General features: G+C 40.8%; 1 protein-coding gene across 4 annotated transcripts in view; it reads left to right on the forward strand.

Moving 5' to 3' along the window:
• The window catches only part of LOC138814849 (atlastin-3), a 76041-nt gene extending 53697 nt beyond the window's left edge, over window positions 1–22344 (forward strand). For 3 of the 4 annotated variants that reach the window (XM_070003925.1, XM_070003922.1, XM_070003924.1), the window contains 7 exons: window positions 2106–2198; window positions 3128–3266; window positions 11412–11539; window positions 12139–12195; window positions 14843–14914; window positions 15324–15755; window positions 17192–22344. In XM_070003925.1, coding sequence (XP_069860026.1) covers window positions 2106–2198; window positions 3128–3266; window positions 11412–11539; window positions 12139–12195; window positions 14843–14914; window positions 15324–15755; window positions 17192–17278 — 1008 coding nt within the window. In that variant the 3' untranslated portion in view covers window positions 17279–22344. The remainder of the gene's footprint in view (window positions 1–2105; window positions 2199–3127; window positions 3267–11411; window positions 11540–12138; window positions 12196–14842; window positions 14915–15323; window positions 15756–17191) is intronic. The other variant, XM_070003923.1, reaches the window with a different exon arrangement.

Consider the following 22344-nt stretch of genomic DNA (forward strand, 5'->3'; position numbering starts at 1 on the left):
GTGTGTGTGTGTGTGTGTGTGTGTGTGTGTGTGTGTGTGTGTGTGTGTGTGTGTGTGTGTGTGTGTGTGTGTCAGTACCAGGGCTTGATCACAAGGCCTGAGTACTGTCCCTTAGCTTTTTTTTTTTTTTTTTTTTTTTTTTTTTGCTCAAGATTAGTACTCTACCACTTGAACCACAGTTCTATTTCCACTACAAACCTACTTCTGTTTTTTTCTTCTTGTTTTTTTGTTGTTAATTGGAGGTAAGAGTCTCACAGATATTTCTGCTGGGGCTAGATCCTCAGATTTCAGCCTTAGCTTCCTGAATAGCTAGGATTACAGGTGTGAACTACCTGTGAGTGACCTGTGATTTTTTTTTTTTTTTTTTAAAGACAGGATCTTGGGCTGGGAATGTGACTTAGTGGCAGAGTGCTTGCCTAGCTTGTATGAGGCCCTGGGTTCAATTCTTCAGTGCTACATAAACAAGCAAACAAAAATATTATATATGTGGTAGAGTGCTTCAGAGAAATAAATAACTTAGAATTAAAAAAAAAAAGACAGGATCTTGCTATGTATGTAGCCCAGGCTTAGAATTAAAAAACAAAAAAGACAGGATCTTGCTATGTATGTAGCCCAGGCTGACCTTGAGGATTACAGGTATGTGTTGTCATGCCCAGTTCTATTTTTTCCCTCTCTTTTCCCTCTCTTTTCTTTATGCAGAACTAGCAATCAAGCCAGGGGCCTCAAACATGCTAAGCAAGTCTGAGTTATACAGCCATTTATTCAGCCAGCTATACAGTTATGTAGCTCCATGGCTTCCTTTGTACTACAGCAACAGAGTTGAAGAACTGTTTAAACTCTTATTCTCTAGTTCAGTACAGAAAATATTTACTGGCTCATGCTTTACTTATTTCTTGAAGATGAAAAGCATAGTGATTTCAGTAAAGCTTAGAGGTGCCTTAATATGTGAACTTTTTGGGGGGGAGGGGAATCCTAGGTTTTTGAACTCATAGCCTTGAGTCAGTTGAGCCATTCTCCCAGCCATTTTATTTTTATTTTTATTTATATTTTATTTTTATTTTTCTATTCTGAGACTTAGAGGCATGCTCCAAGCCTGACTATATCTTCTGCTTTATAATGTGAATAACAGATGTGGGTTTTTTTTTTTTGTTTTTTTTTTTTTTGTTTTGGTCGGTCATGGGGCTTGAACTCTGAACCTGAGTGCTGTCCCTCAGCTCTACAGCTCAAGGCTAGCACTCTACCACTTGAGCTACAGCATGACTTCCAGTTTTCTGGTGGTTTATTGGAGATGAGTTTCATGGAGGGGCTGGGAAAGTGGCTCAGTGGTAGAGTGCTTACCTTGCATGCATGAGGCCCTGGGTTCGATTCCTCAGCACCACATAAGCAAAAAAGAAAAAAGCCGGAAGTGGCGCTGTGGCTCAAGTGGTAGAGCACTAGCCTTGAGCTGTGGAGCTGAGGGACAACGCCCAGGCCCCGAGTTCAGGCCCCACGACCTGATCCCCCCCCAAAAAAAGAGTTTCATGGACTTTCCTGCCTGGGCTGGCTTTGAACCTCGATCCTCAGATCTCAGCCTCCTGAGTAGCTAGGATTACAGGCGTAATCCTGGCAACAGATGTGATCTTATGGTTTGACAGTGTCATGTTTTCTCTCGTGTCCTTTACTACGTTGCTCCTGCTTGTTTTTAGGGTAGAACCCTCTTTTTAATATACTTTAAAAATTTAAATTAAATATTATCTTTAGTTATACAAAGGGATTTCTAATTCAACATACCAGCTTATAAGTGTAATGTCACCCTTCCATTGTCCTCCTCCACCTCTCCCAACCTCACCCATCCCCTTCAATTTTTTTTCTAAACAATCTGTTCTATTCCTGTTAACTTGTGGGATTCATTCCCACAAGTAGCAGGTGGGCCTATTGACCTCATCTTGGACTTAAACACATCCATAGAGTTTTTTATAAAGTTTCTAAGACATGGTCGTTTAGGTAAGTCCTTCATCACATGTGTTTGCCTCCTTTAAAGAAATTGGCATTATGCAAAGAAGTATTTCAGTTATTACCTTTAAATATGTTTATGCTGTATTATGTCCTACTTTTTGCTGAAATAGACACTGATGTTTCTAATTCGAGACTGGAGTTTCCCTTATGAATATAACTATGGACTACAAGGAGGAATGGCATTTTTGGAGAAACGTTTACAGGTAAGTGGGAAAATAATCCAGAGGAATTTTCTAAAAGTAGTAAAAATTACTCATTTGCCTTTGGCTATGGAATTTAAGGCAGATTATTGACGATGACACTCAGTATATTGAACTTGTAGGAATCTTAAGCATAAACTTACAATATTATTATTTCAAATTTTAAAAACCTGGAGCTGGGCACCAGTGGCTCACGCCTGTAATCCTAGCTACTCAAGAGGCTGAGATCTGAGGATTGTGGTTCAAAGCCAGCCCAGGTATGAAAGCCCATGAGACTCATATCTCCAGTTAATCACCATAAAACCAGAAGTGGTGTTGTGGCTCAAATAGTAGACTACTTGCCTTGAGCTGAAGAGCTCAGGGATAGTGCATAGGCCCAGAGATCAAGTCCAACAACCAACAAAAAACAAAACAAAAACCTGGAAATGTAAAATACTGGGACTTCGGAGAAGAATTCTGGGTAAAGCCCAAGTGTGGTTATAATTTTCATTTCACATTTTTAAGCCAGGTTTTATGTGTGCCTTTAGAACAGTTCAGAATTTTAGTTCTGTTCCTATTCAGTAATCTCATTTGCTTTCTTTGGCATGAATATAAACAGGTTAGGCCCATTTATATGGCCTCACATAAGAGTCCTTTGTTAGTCACTACTCACTGGGTATATTTTCCTTCCAGCCCACAAACCTTCTCTTGTTCTTAAACATTATGCAATACACATTTTAAACAAATTCTTTAATACCTGTGCATTTTAGCTATGGAAATTAAGCATGGCTAGTCACACTACGCATTCATTGCTTCTTGAAGTTCTGAGTTTTCTCATTGGCCATTGTGACCCATCAGAGTTGGAAAGTTTTTCCTTTGTCCTCATAGTAGTGATTTCTGCCAAAGAAAACCAAATAGTTTTTGGTTGGTAAAATGTTGGTCTTCGTTGGCAGGTCAAGGAACATCAACATGAAGAAATTCAGAATGTTCGAAATCATATTCACTCATGTTTCTCGGATGTCACCTGTTTTCTCTTACCACATCCAGGACTCCAAGTGGCCACAAGCCCTGAGTTTAATGGGAAATTGAAAGGTGTGTCCCATATGTTGTTACCCTATATGTGGTTGATCTTTGAAATTAAATAATAACCAGTAAATATCAATTATGAATCAAATGAATGCTTAAGAGAAGTTGTATTCTGTTAGAATAATACAGTTTCTTGTTTAAATTTTTCTCTGACTTGCTGTGACCAGCTAGCTTACCTGTTTCTCCATCTAAAAATGTGTAACAGGCAACATAATCTTTGAGAGGGATTTTATAGTTATTGGTTTACAAGACTAAAACTGTTAAATAAAGGAAGACCAAACCTAAACTAGCTACTATTTATCAAGTAAAATTAGCGGTACCATGAGGTATGGCCTAGCTGTTCTTTCCATCTTATGTGTGATTGTAGCAGACCTGGTGCTGGATCATGTGTTACTGTCAGGAAGTGCTGAGAGCATGGTTCAATTTGGAGGGACCAATCAGCTAGGACTCTTAGGTTCCATATCTTATTTTTGTTCCTCCTCCTTGAGTTATTAGATGGCTGATCCTGGGTATGTATGTTAAGCTGCACTTTGTATATAAGCTTATCCGAGTTTCTCAGGTTCTCTATAGAATGAAGATAATAAATAGCTGCCAGTTTTGTAGACCCAGCTGAGTTCCAGTGTTGTCCAAGCTGCTTTCAAACCTAGGTTCCCAGAAATCTTCATGAAGTTGATATCATTTCCTTTATCTTACAGACGAGGAAACTGTCAAAAATGAGGAAGGTTAAGTAACCCACTCAGAGTGTTCAGTTAGAAGTGAGGAGATTCACATCTAGATCTTAGTGCCCTAAAGCCTAAAGCTAAAATGTTCCTTTGTTGTTTGGAGGAAGTCTTTTAGAAGATGTGTACTGTTTTGTTAGTGGGAATCTTGCTGTTCACAGTGGAAGCTTTCCATAGCCTCATTAAATATGAAATATATAATTTTCACTGTGATTCTGTTGATTCAATAAAACTCCTTATCCAATTTAAGATTTATATTTTCACTGGTCTCAGTATTGCCGAATAAATGGAGTTTGAAAGACTGAACCTTTACCTTCTATGTGCCACTTGTATATTTCTAAGTGGTTGACAGCTTTCTTGAGGACGATACTTCCATCTCGATCTATGATGATTGAAAAATACACGACAGGCCTGGTTTGGGGAAAGAAATCTGTTTTGGCAAATAGTAGAGCTAGAATCTCTCACCTAAAAAACAGTTATGAGGGAATTTTCAGCTTTTCATAAGAGAAAGTTGAGTATGAATTTGCATGTGTATGTGCATAGGTAATAAGTTCTTTGAGTGTTAATAATGCTCCATTGTTACCCATACTTTACCAAACCCATTCAGTGGTGATGTTTGGGAGAGAATGAATTAGAGTGATTTTTCATGTCCTTGCCTCATGGTCTCAGGTTATCAGGTAAAAGGCAATTCCCTTATTTTTAAGTATTTTAATGATTTCAAAGTATTCTGCTTGGAAATTCAGTTCTTTTTTATTTTTTCAGAAAATAGTTTGTTTGTTTGTTTGTTTTCAATTCTGTCACCACAAATTGGGTGGCTCAAGACAATGGAAATTATTCCCTCACAGGTCATGAGACAGAAATCAAAGCCATGGGGCTGGGAAGGTGGCTCAGTGGTAGAGCACTTGCTTTGCATGCCTGAGGCCCTGGGTTCGATTCCTCAGCACCACAGAAGCAAAAAGAAAAAAGCCAGAAGTGGCACTGTGGCTCAAGTGGTAGAGCGCTAGCCTTGAGCTGAAGAGCTGAGGGATAGCGCTCAGGCCCAGAGTTCAGGCCCCACAACCAGACCCCCCCAGAAAAAGAAATCAAAGCCATGGTTGGTTCTCTGAGTGAGAACAAGTGTCATGCCTCCCTCCAAGGCTCTGGTAGTTGCTGGCAATCCTTTGCATTTTTGCTTATGGCTTCACTCCAATCTTGATTCATTGTGGTGTAGTTCTCTGTCTTTTCCCTTCATGGAGTCAGCTCACTAGGCTTTGGATGTGAGGCCACTCTAATCCAATAAGACCTCACTTTAGCTAATTACATTTGCAGGGACTATTTCCAAATAAGGTCACAGTCTGAGTCTCCATATGGATATACATTTGGAGATGTAGGCACTGTTTAACTGACTGTACAGATTGTGAATGGTTTAGTCACTAAGTATGGAGTGTGCTATTTCTTGCTTATAACATTTAAAGACTACACTCTTTTTTTTTTGGGGGGGGGTCCGGTCGTGGGGCCTGAACTCTGGGCCTGGGCGCTGTCCCTCAGCTCTTCAGCTCAAGGCTAGCACTCTACCACATGAGCCATAGCGCCACTTCCGGCTTTTTCTTTTTGCTTATGTGGTGCTGAGGAATCAAACCCAGGGCCTCAGGCATGCAAGGCAAGCGCTTTACCACTGAGCCACCTTCCCAGCCCAAGACTACACTCTTTAGTCCCTTCACTATGTACTGTTTGGTTCCCTTGTCCAAGATGTAACTATAAAATACATTTATAACAGTTGGGAAGGTGGCTCAGTGGTAGAGTGCTTGCCTGGCATGCATGATGCCCTGGGTTCAATTCCTCAGCACCACATAAACAGAAAAAGCCAGAAGTGGCACTGTGGCTTACGTGGTAGAGCACTAATCTTGAGCTGAAGAGTTGAGGGGACAGTGCCCAGGCCCAGAGTTCAGGTTCCACAATCAAAAAAAACAAACAACCCCCCCCCATTTATAAGGTTTAATTCTTTCTTTCTTGCATGAAGAGCCAAATATAAAAACGAATACAGGTCTAGTGTATAAAGCTCAGTAGTACAATGCTTGTCTAGAATTCTCATGGCCCTGGAGTCAGTTTCTAGTATCACAATGAAACCAACAAAAAGGTCAGCATATATTAATGAAAATATGTGAAGCGTTATAATAACCAAAAAGGCACAAATATATTGATATAAGTTTTTTTTTCACAAGAATGTTGCAGTATCAGAATTTAAAATATTTACATTCTTTGATCAAGTATTTTGCTTTTAGGAGTTTATCTAAGGAACTGTCTAAATTGCTAGATAAAAACATACATCTAAGGATATATACTTTGGCATGATAGTGTTATAATATGGAATAATTGGAAATAGTCCAAATGTGTTTATGAGGAATTGGCTAAATTATCATGCCCAAAGTTAAAATTCCAGTACTGCTAGTTCTCTGTATAAGGTATTTTTTTCTTCTTGGTCGGTTGTGGGGCTTGAACTCTGGGCCTGGGCACTGTCCCTCAGCTCTTCAGGTCAAGGCTGGCCCTCTATTACTTGAGCCACAGCACCACTTCTGGTTTTCTAGTGGTTTATTGGAGATAAGAGTCTCACAGACTTTTCTGCCTGGGCTGGCTTTAAACCATGATCCTCAGATCTCAACCTCCTGAATAGCTTGGATTACAGGTAAGAGCCACCGGCACCCGGCTTATATGAAGTTTTTTTTTTTTTCCTTGGGTCCGGTCATGGGGCCTGAACTCTGGGCCTGGGCGCTGTCCCTCAGCTCTTCAGCTCAAGGCTAGCACTCTACTGCTTGAGCCATAGCACCACTTCTGGCTTTTTCTGCTTATGTGGTGCTGAGGGATCAAACCCAGCTCCTTATGAATGCAAGGCAAGCACTCTACCACTGACCCACCTTCTCAGCCCCTAGAACCAGAATATTATGTATATACCATTTTATACTTTTCTAATATACAGTTATAAAGAATTTATTCTACTTTTTTTTTTGAGATTTTATGAGCTGGTTGCTGGTGGCTCATGCCTATAAGGCTAGCTATTCAGGAGGCTAAATTCTGAGGACTGCAGTTCAAAGTCAGCATGGGCAGGAAGGTTCATGAAATTCTTTTTTATTTTTTATTTTTGCCAGTCCTGGGGCTTGAACTCAGGGCCTGGGCACTGTCCCTGAACTTCTCTTTGGCTTAAGGCTAGTACTCTTACTACTTGAGCCACAGCGCCACTTCTGGGATTTTCTGTTTATGTGGTGCTGAGGAATCAAACCCAAGCTTCATGCATGCTAGGCAAGCACTCTACCACTAAGCCACATTCCCAGCCCCTGAGACTCTTATCTCTATTACACTATCAAAAAAAAAAAAAAAAAAAAAGCCAACCAGCCCATTCCTGCTACCCCCCCAAAAAAAATACTTCATGAGTTTTTTTTTTTTTAATATGCAAGTAGGTTTGTGGAGTGTAAGGAGTTTTACTTTGATAGGAGTAAGAACTTTTCCAGGAAGATGTTAGATGATACAGAAATCAGCTTTCAGGTATTTTAGTTCTCCTGTGTTAGACCTGCTCATTCTTACATTGAGAAAAGAGCTCTTATATAGTGGTTCTCTCAAACTCTTGTGGAACCTGCTTAGACCCTGTCACTTTTTCTGTCATCTTCATCTTCATCTTGAGGCCTTTGAGGACTTACCAGGAAATAAATACCACGAGGGAACATGTTCCTCTACTCTTAACATTCAACTATTAGTGGGAAAAAAAAAAAAAAGCAAAGCTGGGTGCTGGTGGCTCATGCCTGTGATCCAACCTACTCAGGAGGCTGAGATCTGAGGATCAAGGCTCAAAGCCAGCCCAGGCAGGAACGTCTGTGAGACTTTTTTTGGGGGGAGGGCGGGGGGAGTCTGGCCGTGGGGCCTGAACTCTGGGCCTGAGCACTGTCCCTCAGCTCTTCAGCTCAAGGCTAGCACTCTACCATTTGAGCCACAGCGCCACTTCTGGCCTTTTTTTTTTTTTTTTCTGCTTATGTGGTGCTGAGGAATCAAACCCAGGGCCTCATGCATGCAAGGCAAGTGCTCTACCACTGAGCCACCTTCCCAGCCCTCCGTGAGACTCTTATCTCCAATAAACGACTAGAAAACTGGAAGTGGCACTGTGGCTCAAGCGGTAGAGCGCTCACCTTGAGCTGAAGAGCTGAAGGACAGTACCCAAGCCCAGAGTTCAAGCCCCATGACCGGCGAAAAAAAAGCAAGCTGGGTGCTGGTGGCTCACGCCTGTAATCCTGAGATCTGAGGATTGTGGTTCAAAGTCAGCCTAGGCAGGAAAGTCCCTGAGTTTCTTATCTTCAACTAACCACCAGAAAAGTGGAAGTGGAGCTCATGGTTCAAAGCCACCCAGGCAGGAAAGTTCATGAGACTTTTTTTTTAATTTTCTTTTTTTTATTGTGAAAATACTGTACAGAGGGGTTACAATTACATGGGCAAGGTAATGAGTACATTTCTTACCAAGCATTGTTGCCTCCTCCTTTGTTTCCCCTTACCATCCCTTCCCATCTTACCCCCCTCATCCCTCTCATGAGACTCTTACCCCAATAAACTACTCAGAAAAAGCTGGAGGTGGTGTTATAGCTCACATGGTGAAGCACTGTCCTTGAGAGACTCAGGAACAAAGTCCAGACCCTCAGTTCAAGCCCCAGAACCAGCAAAAAAACAAAAACAAAAACAAAAAGCTAATGAATGGTGTTTTCCATTCTCTAAAAAGTGAAATTTCCTTGGAATACACAGATAGGAGACTTAGAAGTTCAAGGACAGCCTGCACTACATAGTGAGACTTGGTAACAAAGTAACAAAGAAACAAGTCAACAACAACAAATCCTTCCCCAGCAAAACCAATTCTATCCCCCAAAATTTCATTGAATTTTCTTTTTTCTTGGTGGTGCTCCTGGGGTTTGAACTTAGGACCTGGCATTCACTTTCTTTCTTCCTTCCTTTCTTTCTTCCTTCCTTCCTTCCTTCCTTCCTTCCTTCCTTTCTTTCTTTCTTTCTTTCTTTCTTTCTTTCTTTCTTTCTTTCTTTCTTTCTTTCTTTCTTTCTTTCTTTCCTTCTTTCTTTCCTTCTTTCTTTCCTTCTTTCTTTCCTTCTTTCTTTCTTTCTTTCTTTCTTTCTTTCTTTCTTTCTTTCTTTCTTTCTTTCTTTCTTTCTTTCTTTCCCCCAAATTCTTTATTGTGATTAAGTGATTACATAATTTCACGAATTTCACAGTATTGTGGGATAGTGATGCTTAGTTAAAGTCACAAACATTCTAACTTTCATGGAGCAAATTGCCTATAAAGTTTATGAGTTCTATGAGCTTTGACAATACATTTATTTCTTCCAAGTTGGGTGATATGTACATTCCTTTCCTTTTGCATAGAGTCAGCTGTTCCCTCTTTCCCACTCATTCCCTCCCTCCCATTGCTATCACTGAGTTGCTTAGTTCATTTTGATCAATGTCCAGTGCAGCTGATGGGTCCCACTGTTGTATGTTTTTCCCTGATTCCCTCTGGTTCTGTGTCCTCCTAGTTCCCCCTGGTGTGCACATATATACCATATATGTGATCAGCAGCATGGGGTATTTAGTAGTGATTCGACCAGATGGATTGGAGGCCCTTTGTTTCTCAAGTCTTGTTAACTTTGTCGTATCACCTTACGTTTTGGATTTAACATCCACTCATCGGAGACCATGTGCTGTTTGTCTCTTTGCTCTTGGCTTACCTCACTCAACATTTCTTCTAGTTCCATCCATTTCCCTGCAAATTCCATTATTTTGTCCTTTCTAATGGCTGCATAATATTCCATTGTGTATAGATACCACAGTTTTTGGATCCATTCACCTGTGGTGGGGCATCTGGATTGTTTTCATATCCTGGCTATTGTGAACAAGTGCTGCAATAACGATGGAAGTGCATGTGTCCTTGTATACGGGTTTCTGTTGTTCAGGATAGATTTCTAGGAGTGGTATGGCTGGGTCATAGAGGAGGTCATTATTTGGCTTTCTGAGGACCCTCCAGACTGCTTTCCAAAGTGGTTGTATAAGTGTACATTCCCACCAGCAGTGTAATAGGGTTCCTCTTTCTCGGCATCCCCTCCAGCATTTGTCATTGGCTGCCTTTAGGATGTAGGCCATTCTGACTGGGGTAAGGTGCTAACTCAGGGTTGTCTTTATGTGCATTTCCTTTACAACCACGGATGGTGAACAGTTCCTCATGTTTCTTTGTAATTTTTATCTCTTCTTTTGAGAAGTCTCTCTTTAGTTCCCTTGCCCATTTAGTGATTGGTTTGTTGGGTTCGGGAGCAATTAGTTTCTTGAGTTCCCTGTATATACTGGATATTAACCCCTTGTCTTGATATATTGCTGGTAAATATTTTTTACAGTTAGTTGGTTGTCTTTCTAGCTTGATTGGTATGACTTTAGCAATCAAGGTAGTTCCATTTGTCGATTCTCTTCCCATTTTGTTGTGACCCTGGGACTCTGTTCAGGAAGTTCCTGCCTGGGCCTATAAGTTCAAGTGTCTCTCCTACTCTGTCCTTCAGTAGTTTCAGAGATTCAAGTTTGATGTTAAGGTCTTTAATCCATTTTGAGTTGATGTTAGTACATGGTGACAGGCTGGGGTCCACTTTTAGTTTTCTGCATATGGCCGCCCAGTTTTCCCAGCACCAGTAGTGCATTCACTTTTCTTGCTTGCTCAGTGGTACCCTTAGCACTTGAGCCATATCTCCAACCCTACTTTTTGCTGGTTATTTTGGAGATGAAATCTAGTAGACTGGAATCTAGTAGATTTGCTGGGTCTAACAGCAAATCTCCAGATCTCAGCTTCCTGAGTAATTAGGATTATAGGTATGAGCCACTAGTGCACAGCTAACAAAATTGAAATTTCTTTAAAGACTAGGTAATAGATTAAATATCTCAGAATGAAAAATAGGATAATATATTCTTTTTTTTGGGGGGGGGGGGCTCCGGTCATGGGGCCTGAACTCTGGGCCTGGGCACTGTCCCTCAGTTCTTCAGCTCAAGGCTAGCACTCTACCACTTGAGCCACAGCGCCACTTCTGGCTTTTTTTTCTTTTTGCTTATGTGGGGCTGAGGAATTGAACCCAGGGCCTCGAGCATGCAAGGCAAGTGCTTTACCACTGAGCCACCTTCCCAGCCCCTAGGATAATATATTCTACACATTCTTTTTTAAATTAGAGATGACTTTGTATGATAAGAGGGAAGGAGACAATGGTACATCAAGACAGAGACCTATCAGCAACCTGGTCAGAGCTAGAAAGTACCAAACATAGTCTAGCACTACCCACTTCCCTGCCTCTACTTTGAACTAGCAAATGTTATAATTGTATATACTGTAAGGATTGATTTTTAAGCTGACCTTGGTTGAATAAGACTGTTTGACTTCTTGTTTCCTCTTCATTCTATAAACAGATATTGCTGGTGAATTCAAAGAGCAGTTGCAGGTACTGATACCATATGTACTAAACCCATCTAAGTTAATGGAAAAGGAGATCAATGGCTCCAAAGTCACCTGCCGGGGACTACTGGAGTATTTTAAGGTAAATATGAGTCTTAATTTTGAATTGTTTGGTTTTTGGTGAAACTAGTTAAGATTGTAAACCATCCTGAATTCACTATTCAAAGTCTCCTGGGGGATATTTTGAGGCATCTTGTGTGAGATCTTAGTGTCCTTCCAAGTATGGGCCACTGGGTGGCAGTATGTGCCTAAGAAGCAAATGGCTGTTTTTTTGCACTCTCTTAGAGGAGTGATTACTGTGGCTAAAGGAAGATTGGTCCTCAAGGAAGATGGTGTGGACAGGAGATGGTTAGGAAGTTGCTGTGAGTAAGAGATGGCATCTAGATGTGACACAACTACCCCGGGTGGACAGCCTCTGCCCACGGGTCGTGGTGAGGCCAGTGTGCATGGGGAGTCTAATGGGAGTCCTAGCCTTAGGAGGCTTGTGCTGCTTGAGAATATTTTAGATAACTAAAAATGCTAACATGCCCTTTTCAAAGGTGTGTTGTGTTTCTGCTAATTCCCGATTGTTTTAGGTCCTTTGGAAAATGTAATTGTATGACCGCTGTTTCCAAAATTTAAAGTATGAATAAAGTATATTAGAGTGTATTTTCATAATGATTTTTATGTTTATATTTTAAGGCATATATTAAAATTTACCAAGGAGAAGATCTGCCTCACCCCAAATCCATGCTTCAGGTAATCAGTTTTTTGATATCCTAAATGACAATCTTTTTAAATTGAATTGAACCCAGATATGAAAAAGCCAAGTACTCTAAGAAGACAGTAAGCTCACTGTCCTTGCTCATTATGCAAAGGTCTTTTGCTTTCAACACTTTTTGTGGCAGTGGAGCACCTCTCATAGTTTTTTTTTTTTTTTTTTTTTTGGGTGGGTTTTTTGTTGTTGTTTTGTTTTGCCATTCCCTGGGGCTTAAACTCAGAGCCTGGGCACTGCCCCTGAGCTTCTTTTGCTCAAGGCTACCACCCTACCACTTGTGCCACAGCACTTCTTCCAGCTTTTTCTGTTTATGTGGTACTAAGGAATTGAATCCAGGGATTCATGCATGCTAGGCAAACACTCTACCACTAAGCCACATTCCCACCCTGCACCCCTCGTAGTTTAACAGCTTCTCCTCCCTGGGCCTGTTCTTGCCTCCAGACACACTTTGGAAAACACTGCCTCCATTATACCTATGTGAAATTTATCCCAGTAGCTTCCAATCATCTGCACTTACTTTAGTGTAGGATGTCTATTTAGATTCACTGGTTAGGTTTTTTATTTTCAACGAAAACATCTCATTTGATGAAAACATACTTTCTGACTTGCTGAATATGAGGGTTATATATTGCCAAAATAACAATTTCTTTAGTAGCAAAAAAACATTTTCACCAAAGTTAGTAGATCCTGGCATTGAGATCATAAAGATAATTCCCACCTCTGTTTTGTTTTAAATTTATTTTATTTATGTGGTATGGAGGAATTAAACCCAGGGCCTCATGCATGCTTGTCAAGCACTCTACCACTAAGACACACTCCCAGTCCCTGCTTTTATTTATTTGTTTGTTTGTTTGTTTGTTTTTGTTGGTCATGGGGCTTGTAACTCTGGGCCTGGGTACTGTCCTTCAGCTCTTCAACTCAAGGCTATTTGCTCTACCATTTGAGCCACAGCATCACTTCCAGTTTTCTGGTGGTTTATTGGAGATAAGAGTCTCACGGGCCGGGCGCTGGTGGCTCACGCCTGTAATCCTAGCTACTCAGGAGGCTGAGATCTGAGGATCTCGGTTCAAAGCCAGCCCGGGCAGGAGAGACTGTGAGACTCCTATCTCCAATAAACCACCAGAAAACCGGAAGTGGCGCTGTAGCTCAAGTGGTAGAGCGCTTGCCTTGAGCTGAGCCCAGGCCCAGAGTTCAAGCCCCACGACCAACAACAAAAAAAAAAAGAGTCTCACGGACTTTCCTGCCCCGGTTGAACCGTGATCCTCAGATCTCAGCCTCCTGAGTAGCTAGGATTGAAAGCATGAGCCATCAGTGCAGGCAATTATGTACTCATTTTTACATCTTTTTTTGCATATCCTGAGGCTTGAATCTGGGGCCTGAGTGCTTTCCCTGAGCTCCTTTTTTTTGGGGGGGGGAGGGGTCCAGTCGTGGGGCCTAAACTCTGGGCCTGGGCGCTGTCCCTCAGCTCTTCAGCTCAAGACTAGCATTCTACCACTTGAGCCACAGCGCCACTTCCGGCTTTTTTTTTTTTTTGCTTATGTGGTGCTGAGGAATCGAACCCAAGGCCTCAGGTGTGCAAGACAAGCGCTCTACCACTGAGCCACCTTCCCAGCCCCTCCCTGAGCTTCTTTTTGCACAAGGTTAGCACTGTACCACTTGAGTCACAGAGCCAGAATAGTTTATTGGAGATAAGAGTCTCATAGACTTTTCTGCTCAAGCTGGCTTCAAACTGCAATCCTCAGTCTCAGCACCCTGAGTAGTTAGGATTACAGGTGTGAGCCACTGGCAGGTTTTGTTTTTGGGTTCTTTTGTGGTGCTTGGCATTGAATGTGCCAAGGCTTGGTACATCTTAGGTAATCATTCTACCATGGAGCTATATCACCAGCCAAAACTTTGCATATATTTTATGCATTTAAAATTGAAGCAAGGAGGGGTTGGGAAGGTGGCTTAGTGGTAGAATGCTTGCCTTGCATGCCTGAGGCCCTGGGTTTGATTCCTCAGCACCACATAAGCAAAAAGAAAAAAAAAGCTGGAAGTGGCGCTGTGGTTCAAGTGGTAGAGCGCTAGTCTTGAGCTGAAAAGCTGAGGGACAGCGCCCAGGCCCAGAGTTCAGGCCCCACAACTGGACCCAAAAAAAAAAAAAAAAAAAACTGAAGCAAGGAGCCAGGTGCTGGTGGCTCACACCTGTCATCCTAGCTACTCAGGAGGCTGAGATCTGAGGATCGCAGTTCAAAGCCAGCCCAGGCAGGAATGTCTGTGAGACTCTTATCTCCAGTTAACCACCAGAAAACCAGAAGTGGTGCTGTGGCTCAAGTGGTAGAGCGCTAGCCTTGACTTGAAGACTGAAGGGACAGCGCCCAGTCCTGAGTTCAAGACCATGACTGGCCAAAATAAAAAAAATGAAGCAAGGAAATTGTATTTTCCTTAAGTTTTGGAACTTAATTTTTGCTAAAGATTCTAAGGTTTGAGAACAGATGTTTTGGTAGAAAAATTGTGTTTAATCTGTTGAACTTTATTGGAAACCTAAAAGAAAAATGCCAGAAAGTTTTAGGATGAATGGAATGTAGATTGAGAAAAGGTTTTTACTTCACTATTTGTGGGAAAATGTTTTCCTTTTTTTTTTTAAAGGCTACCGCTGAAGCCAACAATTTAGCAGCTGCAGCCTCTGCAAAGGACGTTTATTATAACAACATGGAAGCGGTATGAGGCATCTGCCTTTTCTCTGATTTACCTGTAGACCTGACATTGCTGCAGGCTTCAAAAGCCTGAACTTGATCCTCTTTAAAGTATCTGAAGATGATATGGTAACAATGTGTTTTCAGGTTATCTTTTGTTTGCAGTCTCCTAATGATTACCCTTTCTAACCAGGCTTTCTTAGAATGTTCCTGATTTTCTGATTAATGTAACCTGGTTATTTAAGTATGCTTATTAGAGGAAGTGAGCTCAGACTTCATTGGACTTGGCTATCTTTGGATTGTGTGTGCATGGATCTGTGTGTGTGTGCCTCTAGTTAACATCTAATATCTTAAAACATTCTAACCCTTTCTGTATCTTTTTACTTGTTTGGCACTTGAAGGGGATGCTCATAGCATATCTTTGTTATTTTTAGGTTTGTGGGGGAGAGAAACCTTATTTGTCTCCAGACATTTTAGAACAGAAGCACTGTGAATATAGGCAACTTGCTTTGGACCAATTTAAGAAGACCAAAAAGATGGGCGGGAAGGATTTCAGCTTTCGTTATCAGCAGGAGCTGGAGGAAGAAATTAAGGAGCTGTTTGAGAACTTCTGCAAGCACAATGGTAGCAAGAATGTCTTCAGCACCTTCCGAACGCCAGCAGTGCTGTTCACAGGCATTGTGGCTTTGTATATAGCCTCAGGCCTCACTGGTTTCGTTGGTCTGGAGGTTGTGGCCCAGCTGTTCAACTTCATGCTTGGCCTACTGCTAATAGCCCTCCTCACCTGGGGGTACATCAGATATTCCGGTCAATATCGTGAACTGGGTGGAGCTATTGATTTTGGTGCAGCATATGTGTTAGAGCAGGTAAGTGGTGCTGGTTGAGGAGGCTGGGTGGATGATGGGCAGATATTTATTTGTGCTTTTGTTGTAAAACATCTCAGATTGGGGAAGGGGATGTAGCTTAGTGATAGAACACTTGCCTAGCTTGCATGAAGCCCTGGGGTTTTTTATTTGTTTGTTTGTTTTTTGTTTTGTTTTGTCAGTCATGGGGCCTGAATTCCGGGCCTGGGTACTGTCCCTCAGCTCTTCAACTGAACTCTACCACTTGAGCCATAGCACCACTTCTAGCTTTTTGCTGCTTATGTGGTGCTGAGGAATCGAACCCAGGGCCTCAGGCATCCAAGGCAAGCACTCTACCACTGAGCCACCTTCCCAGCCCCCCACCCCAATCAGTTTGGAAAAATTTTATAGTGTAAGAAGGTAGGAGAAGCTTACATTGTTTATTTTTTATTTATTTATTGGTGGTGTGGGGCCTGGGCGCTGTCCATCAGCTCTTCAGCTCAAGACTAGTGCTCTACCACTTGAGCCACAGCGCCACTTCCGGCTTTCTCTGCTTTTATGGTGCTGAGGAATTGAACCCAGGGCCTCATGCATGCAAAGCAAGCATTCTACTGCTGAGCCACCTTCCCAGCCCCTACATTGTTTATTTTTTATTTATTTATTTATTTTTTTGGTCCGGTCATGGGGCCTGAATCTGGGCCTGGGCACTGTGCCTCAGCTCTTCAGTTCAGGCTAGTGCTCTACCACTTGAACCACAGCGCCATTTCCGGCTTTTTTTTCTTTTTGCTTATGTGGTGCTGAGGAATCGAACCCAGGGCCTCAGGCATGCAAGGCAAGCGCTCTACCACTGAGCCACCTTCCCAGCCCTACATTGTTTATTTTTATCCTGATGAGCTTTACATTTTATCTAGACTATTTATATTTGTTCCTAATATCTTGTTAACATCCCTAAAAATGCAAGAGAGGTTCCAGATGTTTCTTCATGAGAAATTTCTGATTAAATGCTCTTAACACTTAATATTGATATTAGTCTCCCCATCTCTATCCCCTTGCTTATTTGCTTCCCTGAACATCAAGAGCTTGAAAAAAAGTAAACTTAATGAAGTGTTTTATTTTAATCCTACTGGGTTAGAAAATGGATGCCATCTCCATTTTAAGTCTTCTAAAAAACCAACAGCTTTTAACATTCATATGATCCCCTGTTTTACAGTTTTGAGCCTAGTTTATTTCTTTTTCTGTGAAAAGATCAGTTAGGTCAGTGTGCAAAGCCTGTGAGCAGATGTCCCACTGACTCTTAGTCAGCTGCGGCCACAGCTCTCCTGCAGCCCTCCTTCTCACGCCTCTGCTTCTATAGTGGGCTGATGATGATGGAGAGGATACTTGAGCATTATTCCCAAGCACTTGCTTTCTTGGTACTGTTATATTATTAACTAATATGTTGAATAAATGGAATTTTGCAGGCTTCTGCTCATTTTGGTAATTCTACTCAGGCTGCTGTGAGGGATGCAGTTGTTGGACGACCACCTGTGGATAAAAAATCTCAATAGCATCTTAACTACAAGATTCAAGAGCCCTGCTGGCTCCTAGTTCTCTGGTTTCTGCCACTGCCACCACCGGTCCAGGTCCAGAGGAATGGCAGGTCTGGGACTGTCTGGGAAGAGCTGAAACAGGGAACTGTAATAAATGATGTGACCTTTCCTGTGTTTTCAAGTTCTTAAGCACACTTCCATTCCTCTTGGAAGCACTTCCACATCTATGTCTATTGCTTACCACTTTCTGCTTTGTGCACTTTATGGGGAAAGGCTACAGGAAAAAATGGAAATGTAGCCTGTAAGGCTTCTGTGTGCCACGTAGTGCCTTTTAAGATTGAATCTATGCTTTCACAGACATGAAGGGGAAGAAGTGCAGTGGAGGCTCTTCTGGGGTAAAAGTTCTTAGTTCTTTATAGCTTGCCTTCCCCCCCACCCCCACCCCCTTTTTTTAATGCTGGTTCTAAGGCTTGAACTCAGGGCCTGATTGCTGACCCTGAGCCTTTTTGCGCAAGGCTAGTACTCTTATTAGTTTAGCCAGAGCTCCACTGCTGGCTTTTTGGTGGTTAATTGGAAATGAGAATCTCACAAACTTTCCTTTACAGATCGGCTTCAGACTGCGATCCTCAGAACTCAGCCTCTGAGTAGCTAGGATTACAGGTGTGAGCCACCAGTGTTCAGCCTATACCTTATTCAGAAAGATTCTTTGTTTTTAAAGTTTACATAATTTGGGAAAGCTTCAAAACTAAAGAACAGCTGAAAATTATGCTATCATGCTATTAAACTTCTGTAGTATTTGAATTGTTTGCTGTAAAACCTAGAAAAATTATGTAATTTAATATGCCATACTCTGGAATGTAAGGTCTTTTACCTGATAGGCCAGTGGTTTTGTCAAACTTCTTTTTCTTTTCTTTTTTTTTGTCGGTGGTGGGGCTTGAACTCTGGGCCTGGGCACTATCCTTCAGCTCTTCAGCTCAAGGCTAGCACTCTACCACTTGAGCCACAGTGTTACTTCTGGTTTTTTGGTGGTTTATTGGAGATAGAATCTCATGGACTTTCTTGCTCAGGCTGGCTTTGAACTGCGATCCTCAGATCTCAGCCTCCTGAGTAGCTAGGATTACAGGTGTGAGCCACTGAAGCCCACCCAGCTGAACTTCCTTTTCTTTTTCCTTCCTTCCTTCCTTCCTTCCCTCCCCTCCCCTCCCATCCTCCTTTATTTCTTTTCTTTCTGTTGTGGGGCTTGAACTTGGGCTGTCCCTGAGCTTTTTGCTCAAGACTAGCAATCTACCATTTGAGCCACAATGCCACTTGCGGTTTTCTGTTGGTTAATTTGGAGGTAAGAGTCTCATGGACTTTCCTGCCCCAGCTGGCTTTGAACCATGTCCGTTAAAGCACCAGTGCCCGCTTTTTTTTTTTTAATAATTCTTATAGCTTCTTTCTAGAAAAGAGGCATATATGCCTTAAAAGGCCAGAGTGGCTCAGAGGAAAACTTTGAGCTGAATACCTTAAGGAAAAAGCTGAATTTAAATAAACGATGTGACCTTTGAGAAGTCACTGGAACTTGTGTCATGGTCAGATTTACTAGAGGTTTATATACTAGATATGTAAGCCAGTACTCACCCTCTCACAGATTGTTCTTTGAAAAGTTCTGTTTTTGAGATTTTGCATTTTTACAACTTCATTAAGGATTAATAACCTTCCTGAATATTGCTGTCACCATGTTCAATTCTGTATGGCCTATCAACAATTGATAATTAAATAGCTGATTTAGGGTCTTTATGCCAACTGTTTGTATCCTATGCATTGTTTTATGTTTATAATATTGAAGCTAAAATTGCTCATTTTATTTACTCTTTATTTAATTTTTCTTTTGTTTAGTTGTGTAGCTTTAAATAACTAGGGCTTACCCAAATATAGACTATATCTAGAATTACCTAAGAATTCTTTTGTTTTACTTCACTTTGATTATATGATGGAAAAGTTTTATCTAATAGTTGCTTTTTCCTTTGAGTTACCATGGATTTTGGAGTTTAAAAGGTGCCTACAAGTATTTATATATACATTTATATATACATTAATATTTGAAATAATTTGATTTTGGAGGGAAGTAGAGTTTAGTCAGTCTAAGTAAAAATTTTATACATGTGAAGTATGAATAGAAGATAGAAAGATAGACCTTTCTTGCATTTAAGATCTCTATCAGAGAATTTTCTTTTGTTTAATACTTTACTACTCAAGTATTTTGCTAAGTCTCAAATTAATTCCAGACATTTTACATACTTTTGTACCATCTTGTTATCGTTCCCCCACCCCCACCCCCACCCCCAGTTGTGCCTGAACTCTGGGCCTGGGCGCTGCCCCTCAGCTCTTCAGCTCATAACGCTCTACCACTTGAACCACAGTGCCACTTCCGGCTTTTTCTGCTTATGTGGTGCTGAGGAATTGAACCCAGGGCCTCATGTATACAAGGCAAGCATTCTACCATTAGAGCCACCTTCCCAGCCCCACCATCTTGTCTTTTAAGTCCTTGCTATTTTATTTCCTTTCCTTACATTTTAGAAAAATTCTAGCTTGCTTCATAAACAATTCACTTGCTTATGATTGATGCCAGGCTTTGACTAATAAATTGAAGCCTTGTTTCCAAAATTTTGGCGTATTTTCAAAGGTGGCCTATATTCTCTACGGGTTCAACCCTTCTCACAGGCCTTACTGACACAGAGATGCTTAGCTTTTAATGCATTTTACAAGTGGATACATAGATTCCAGTATAATTGTCCAAAGTAACTGCTTTTCATGGTGAGATCTCTCTGTCTCTCTCTCTCTGTTTCTCTCTTCTATGAGTTAATAAAGTGTTAGGATTTTATATTTTATAAAGGAATCACTTTGGTTTAATTACCCTGAGGAAGTCCAAATATTTCTTTGGGGGTTCTTAATTTTCTTTGGTCTCTTTTCTCTCTCAATAGTAAATTGGTGATTTTATGTCAGTTCCCCCCCCCCCCCCGCCCCCAATAAAAGATGCCTTTTACTGCTGGCTATAAATAGTCCTGGGGAAATTTGTGGCCAGGTTTCAAAAAATATCTTACTTGTTACCTTCTCCTGCCTTCTGTAGGTCAGCCACACGTGTGGGAGTCAGCTTTCTGCTCAGCCTTTCCCCTCCCCTCCCTGTTAATTTGCACATTCCAGATGGCATGCAGAGCACATTCCTGTTAACATACTTTCCAAAACCTCCTATTAACTCATTTTACAAGAAGTTAAATGATGCCAAGTTTGAAAATACTTCAAAGTAATGAAATTAAATTTCTGAGTGTTTTTTTCTGAGAAGCCTTTCTAGTACACTGTGAGAGCAATCTATCATGTATGTTGATAAAGCATCTGTGGAGTCATCCTCTTTTTTAGCAGTATACAAAACAAAGGTTTGTTGTTGTTTGTGCTAGAAATGGAACCCAGGGCTCTGCATATGATAGACAAGTGGTCTTCCACTGAACTACCCCCACAGCCCAAAATTTGTTTTAACACAAACATTATATACATTATAAAATTGCCTGAATATATTGTTTATGCTTTATTCTCTTTGGTCTTTTTTTCCTTTTACTCACTTTGGACCAACAGGAACAGAACCACTGCTTTGTACTTGTAGTCAGTTTTGTTAGCAGGTTCCACACAGTGTTTTACTTTATAAAAATGGTGCCTTGAATAGAGTGAGTTTGGATGAATGTGTAAGAATGGATGACTTCTAGAGAAAGCAGGTTGAATTCTGCCCAGGAGAAAGCAATAGAATACAAAGGTTGTTTTTTTTTTTAATGTTAAAAAAAAAATGATGTGTAACTTACATGAGAGTATTCATAGACCTCTTCTTTTTTTCTGTAGAACTTTGAAGTGTAATTCAGGAAGATTTAAGGTTTTCATCAAAGATTGTCAGTATGGGCTGTGTTATTCTAGCTTACAACAAACTTCTAGTCAAGGGATAAGGAGTATGACGAAGACAGATTTGTTATGATTATTTGTGATCAGTTTTTTAAAAATAAGATTATAATAGTGGACATTTGCAATGAAATAGTTTTTCTTAAAGTCAGTTGTACTGTAGCTATATTTGGAGCAGTGGCCTTAGCTACGTTTGAGTACATAAAACAACCTAAGGAGGTTGTTTAGAAAGTGGTCAGATTCCCAGCTTTATACCCAGTTTATGCCACAGTTTATCTGGACAGTGACTGGAATCATCACTTCTGTAACTCAAGTTGTAGGTGATTCAGGGACCAGGGAGAGAGACTGTCCCATGAGATGGGACTACCAGTAAGCATTGTTTGCAGATGGGGAGAGCTTTGCCTGCGGTTCAGAATAGGTGGTCTTCTGCCAGGTACAGTCACCAACTTTACTGCATTCAGAGTCAGAAGGGTCCCTTCAGTCCAGAGGATTGTCTAAGTGCTTTTGAGCTGCTTTTCCAAATTGTCATGGTGCCTTCTCTAAAAGAATGAATGTAGCAGGTGTCCTAATAACAGGTGTATAATTAGATTTTTTAAAAAACAACTTTGATAGCTATTTTTCTTTTGAAAAGGTAAATTTAGCACTGTGGTTTGAATCCCATGCAAAAAGCCTTAATTCATAAATGCCAGTAATGATTTTTTAAAAAGGAAGGATAGGATTATAACTTTTACATACCTCCTACCAGGAACTTTTTAAGATAGCTCTGGAAACAGAAAGGTTTTGGGGAAAAAATTGTTTTTAAAGGATTTCATGTAACAGAAGTAAAGCTTAAATTTAGTGGTTTTATGGCTAAAAGAAGGGTGAATTGATTCCTAAATTTTTCTAATACAGGTGACTAAAGGCTGTCATGGATGGAGCTTTACAGGTGTTAAATCTAGAATATATAGAGTTTTTTTCTCTGTATCCTTTCATTTTCTTTTTTAAAATGATTTGCTAAAAGTACTTTCTGCTAGGCCCTGGCCTTTGAATGGCTTTAAAATTTAATAATAGATTTTTAAAAAGAGCATTGGGATGATACTATGTTATTAGTATATTAAAAGCATGTTTCTGTACCAGTCCTAATTGTAACATGTAAATGAAATAAAGATCACAATACAATGTCA

The sequence above is a fragment of the Dipodomys merriami genome, unplaced genomic scaffold (genome assembly GCF_024711535.1).
Source record: "Dipodomys merriami isolate MVZ:Mamm:240054 unplaced genomic scaffold, mDipMer1.0.p SCAF_617, whole genome shotgun sequence".
NCBI lineage: Eukaryota > Metazoa > Chordata > Mammalia > Rodentia > Heteromyidae > Dipodomys > Dipodomys merriami.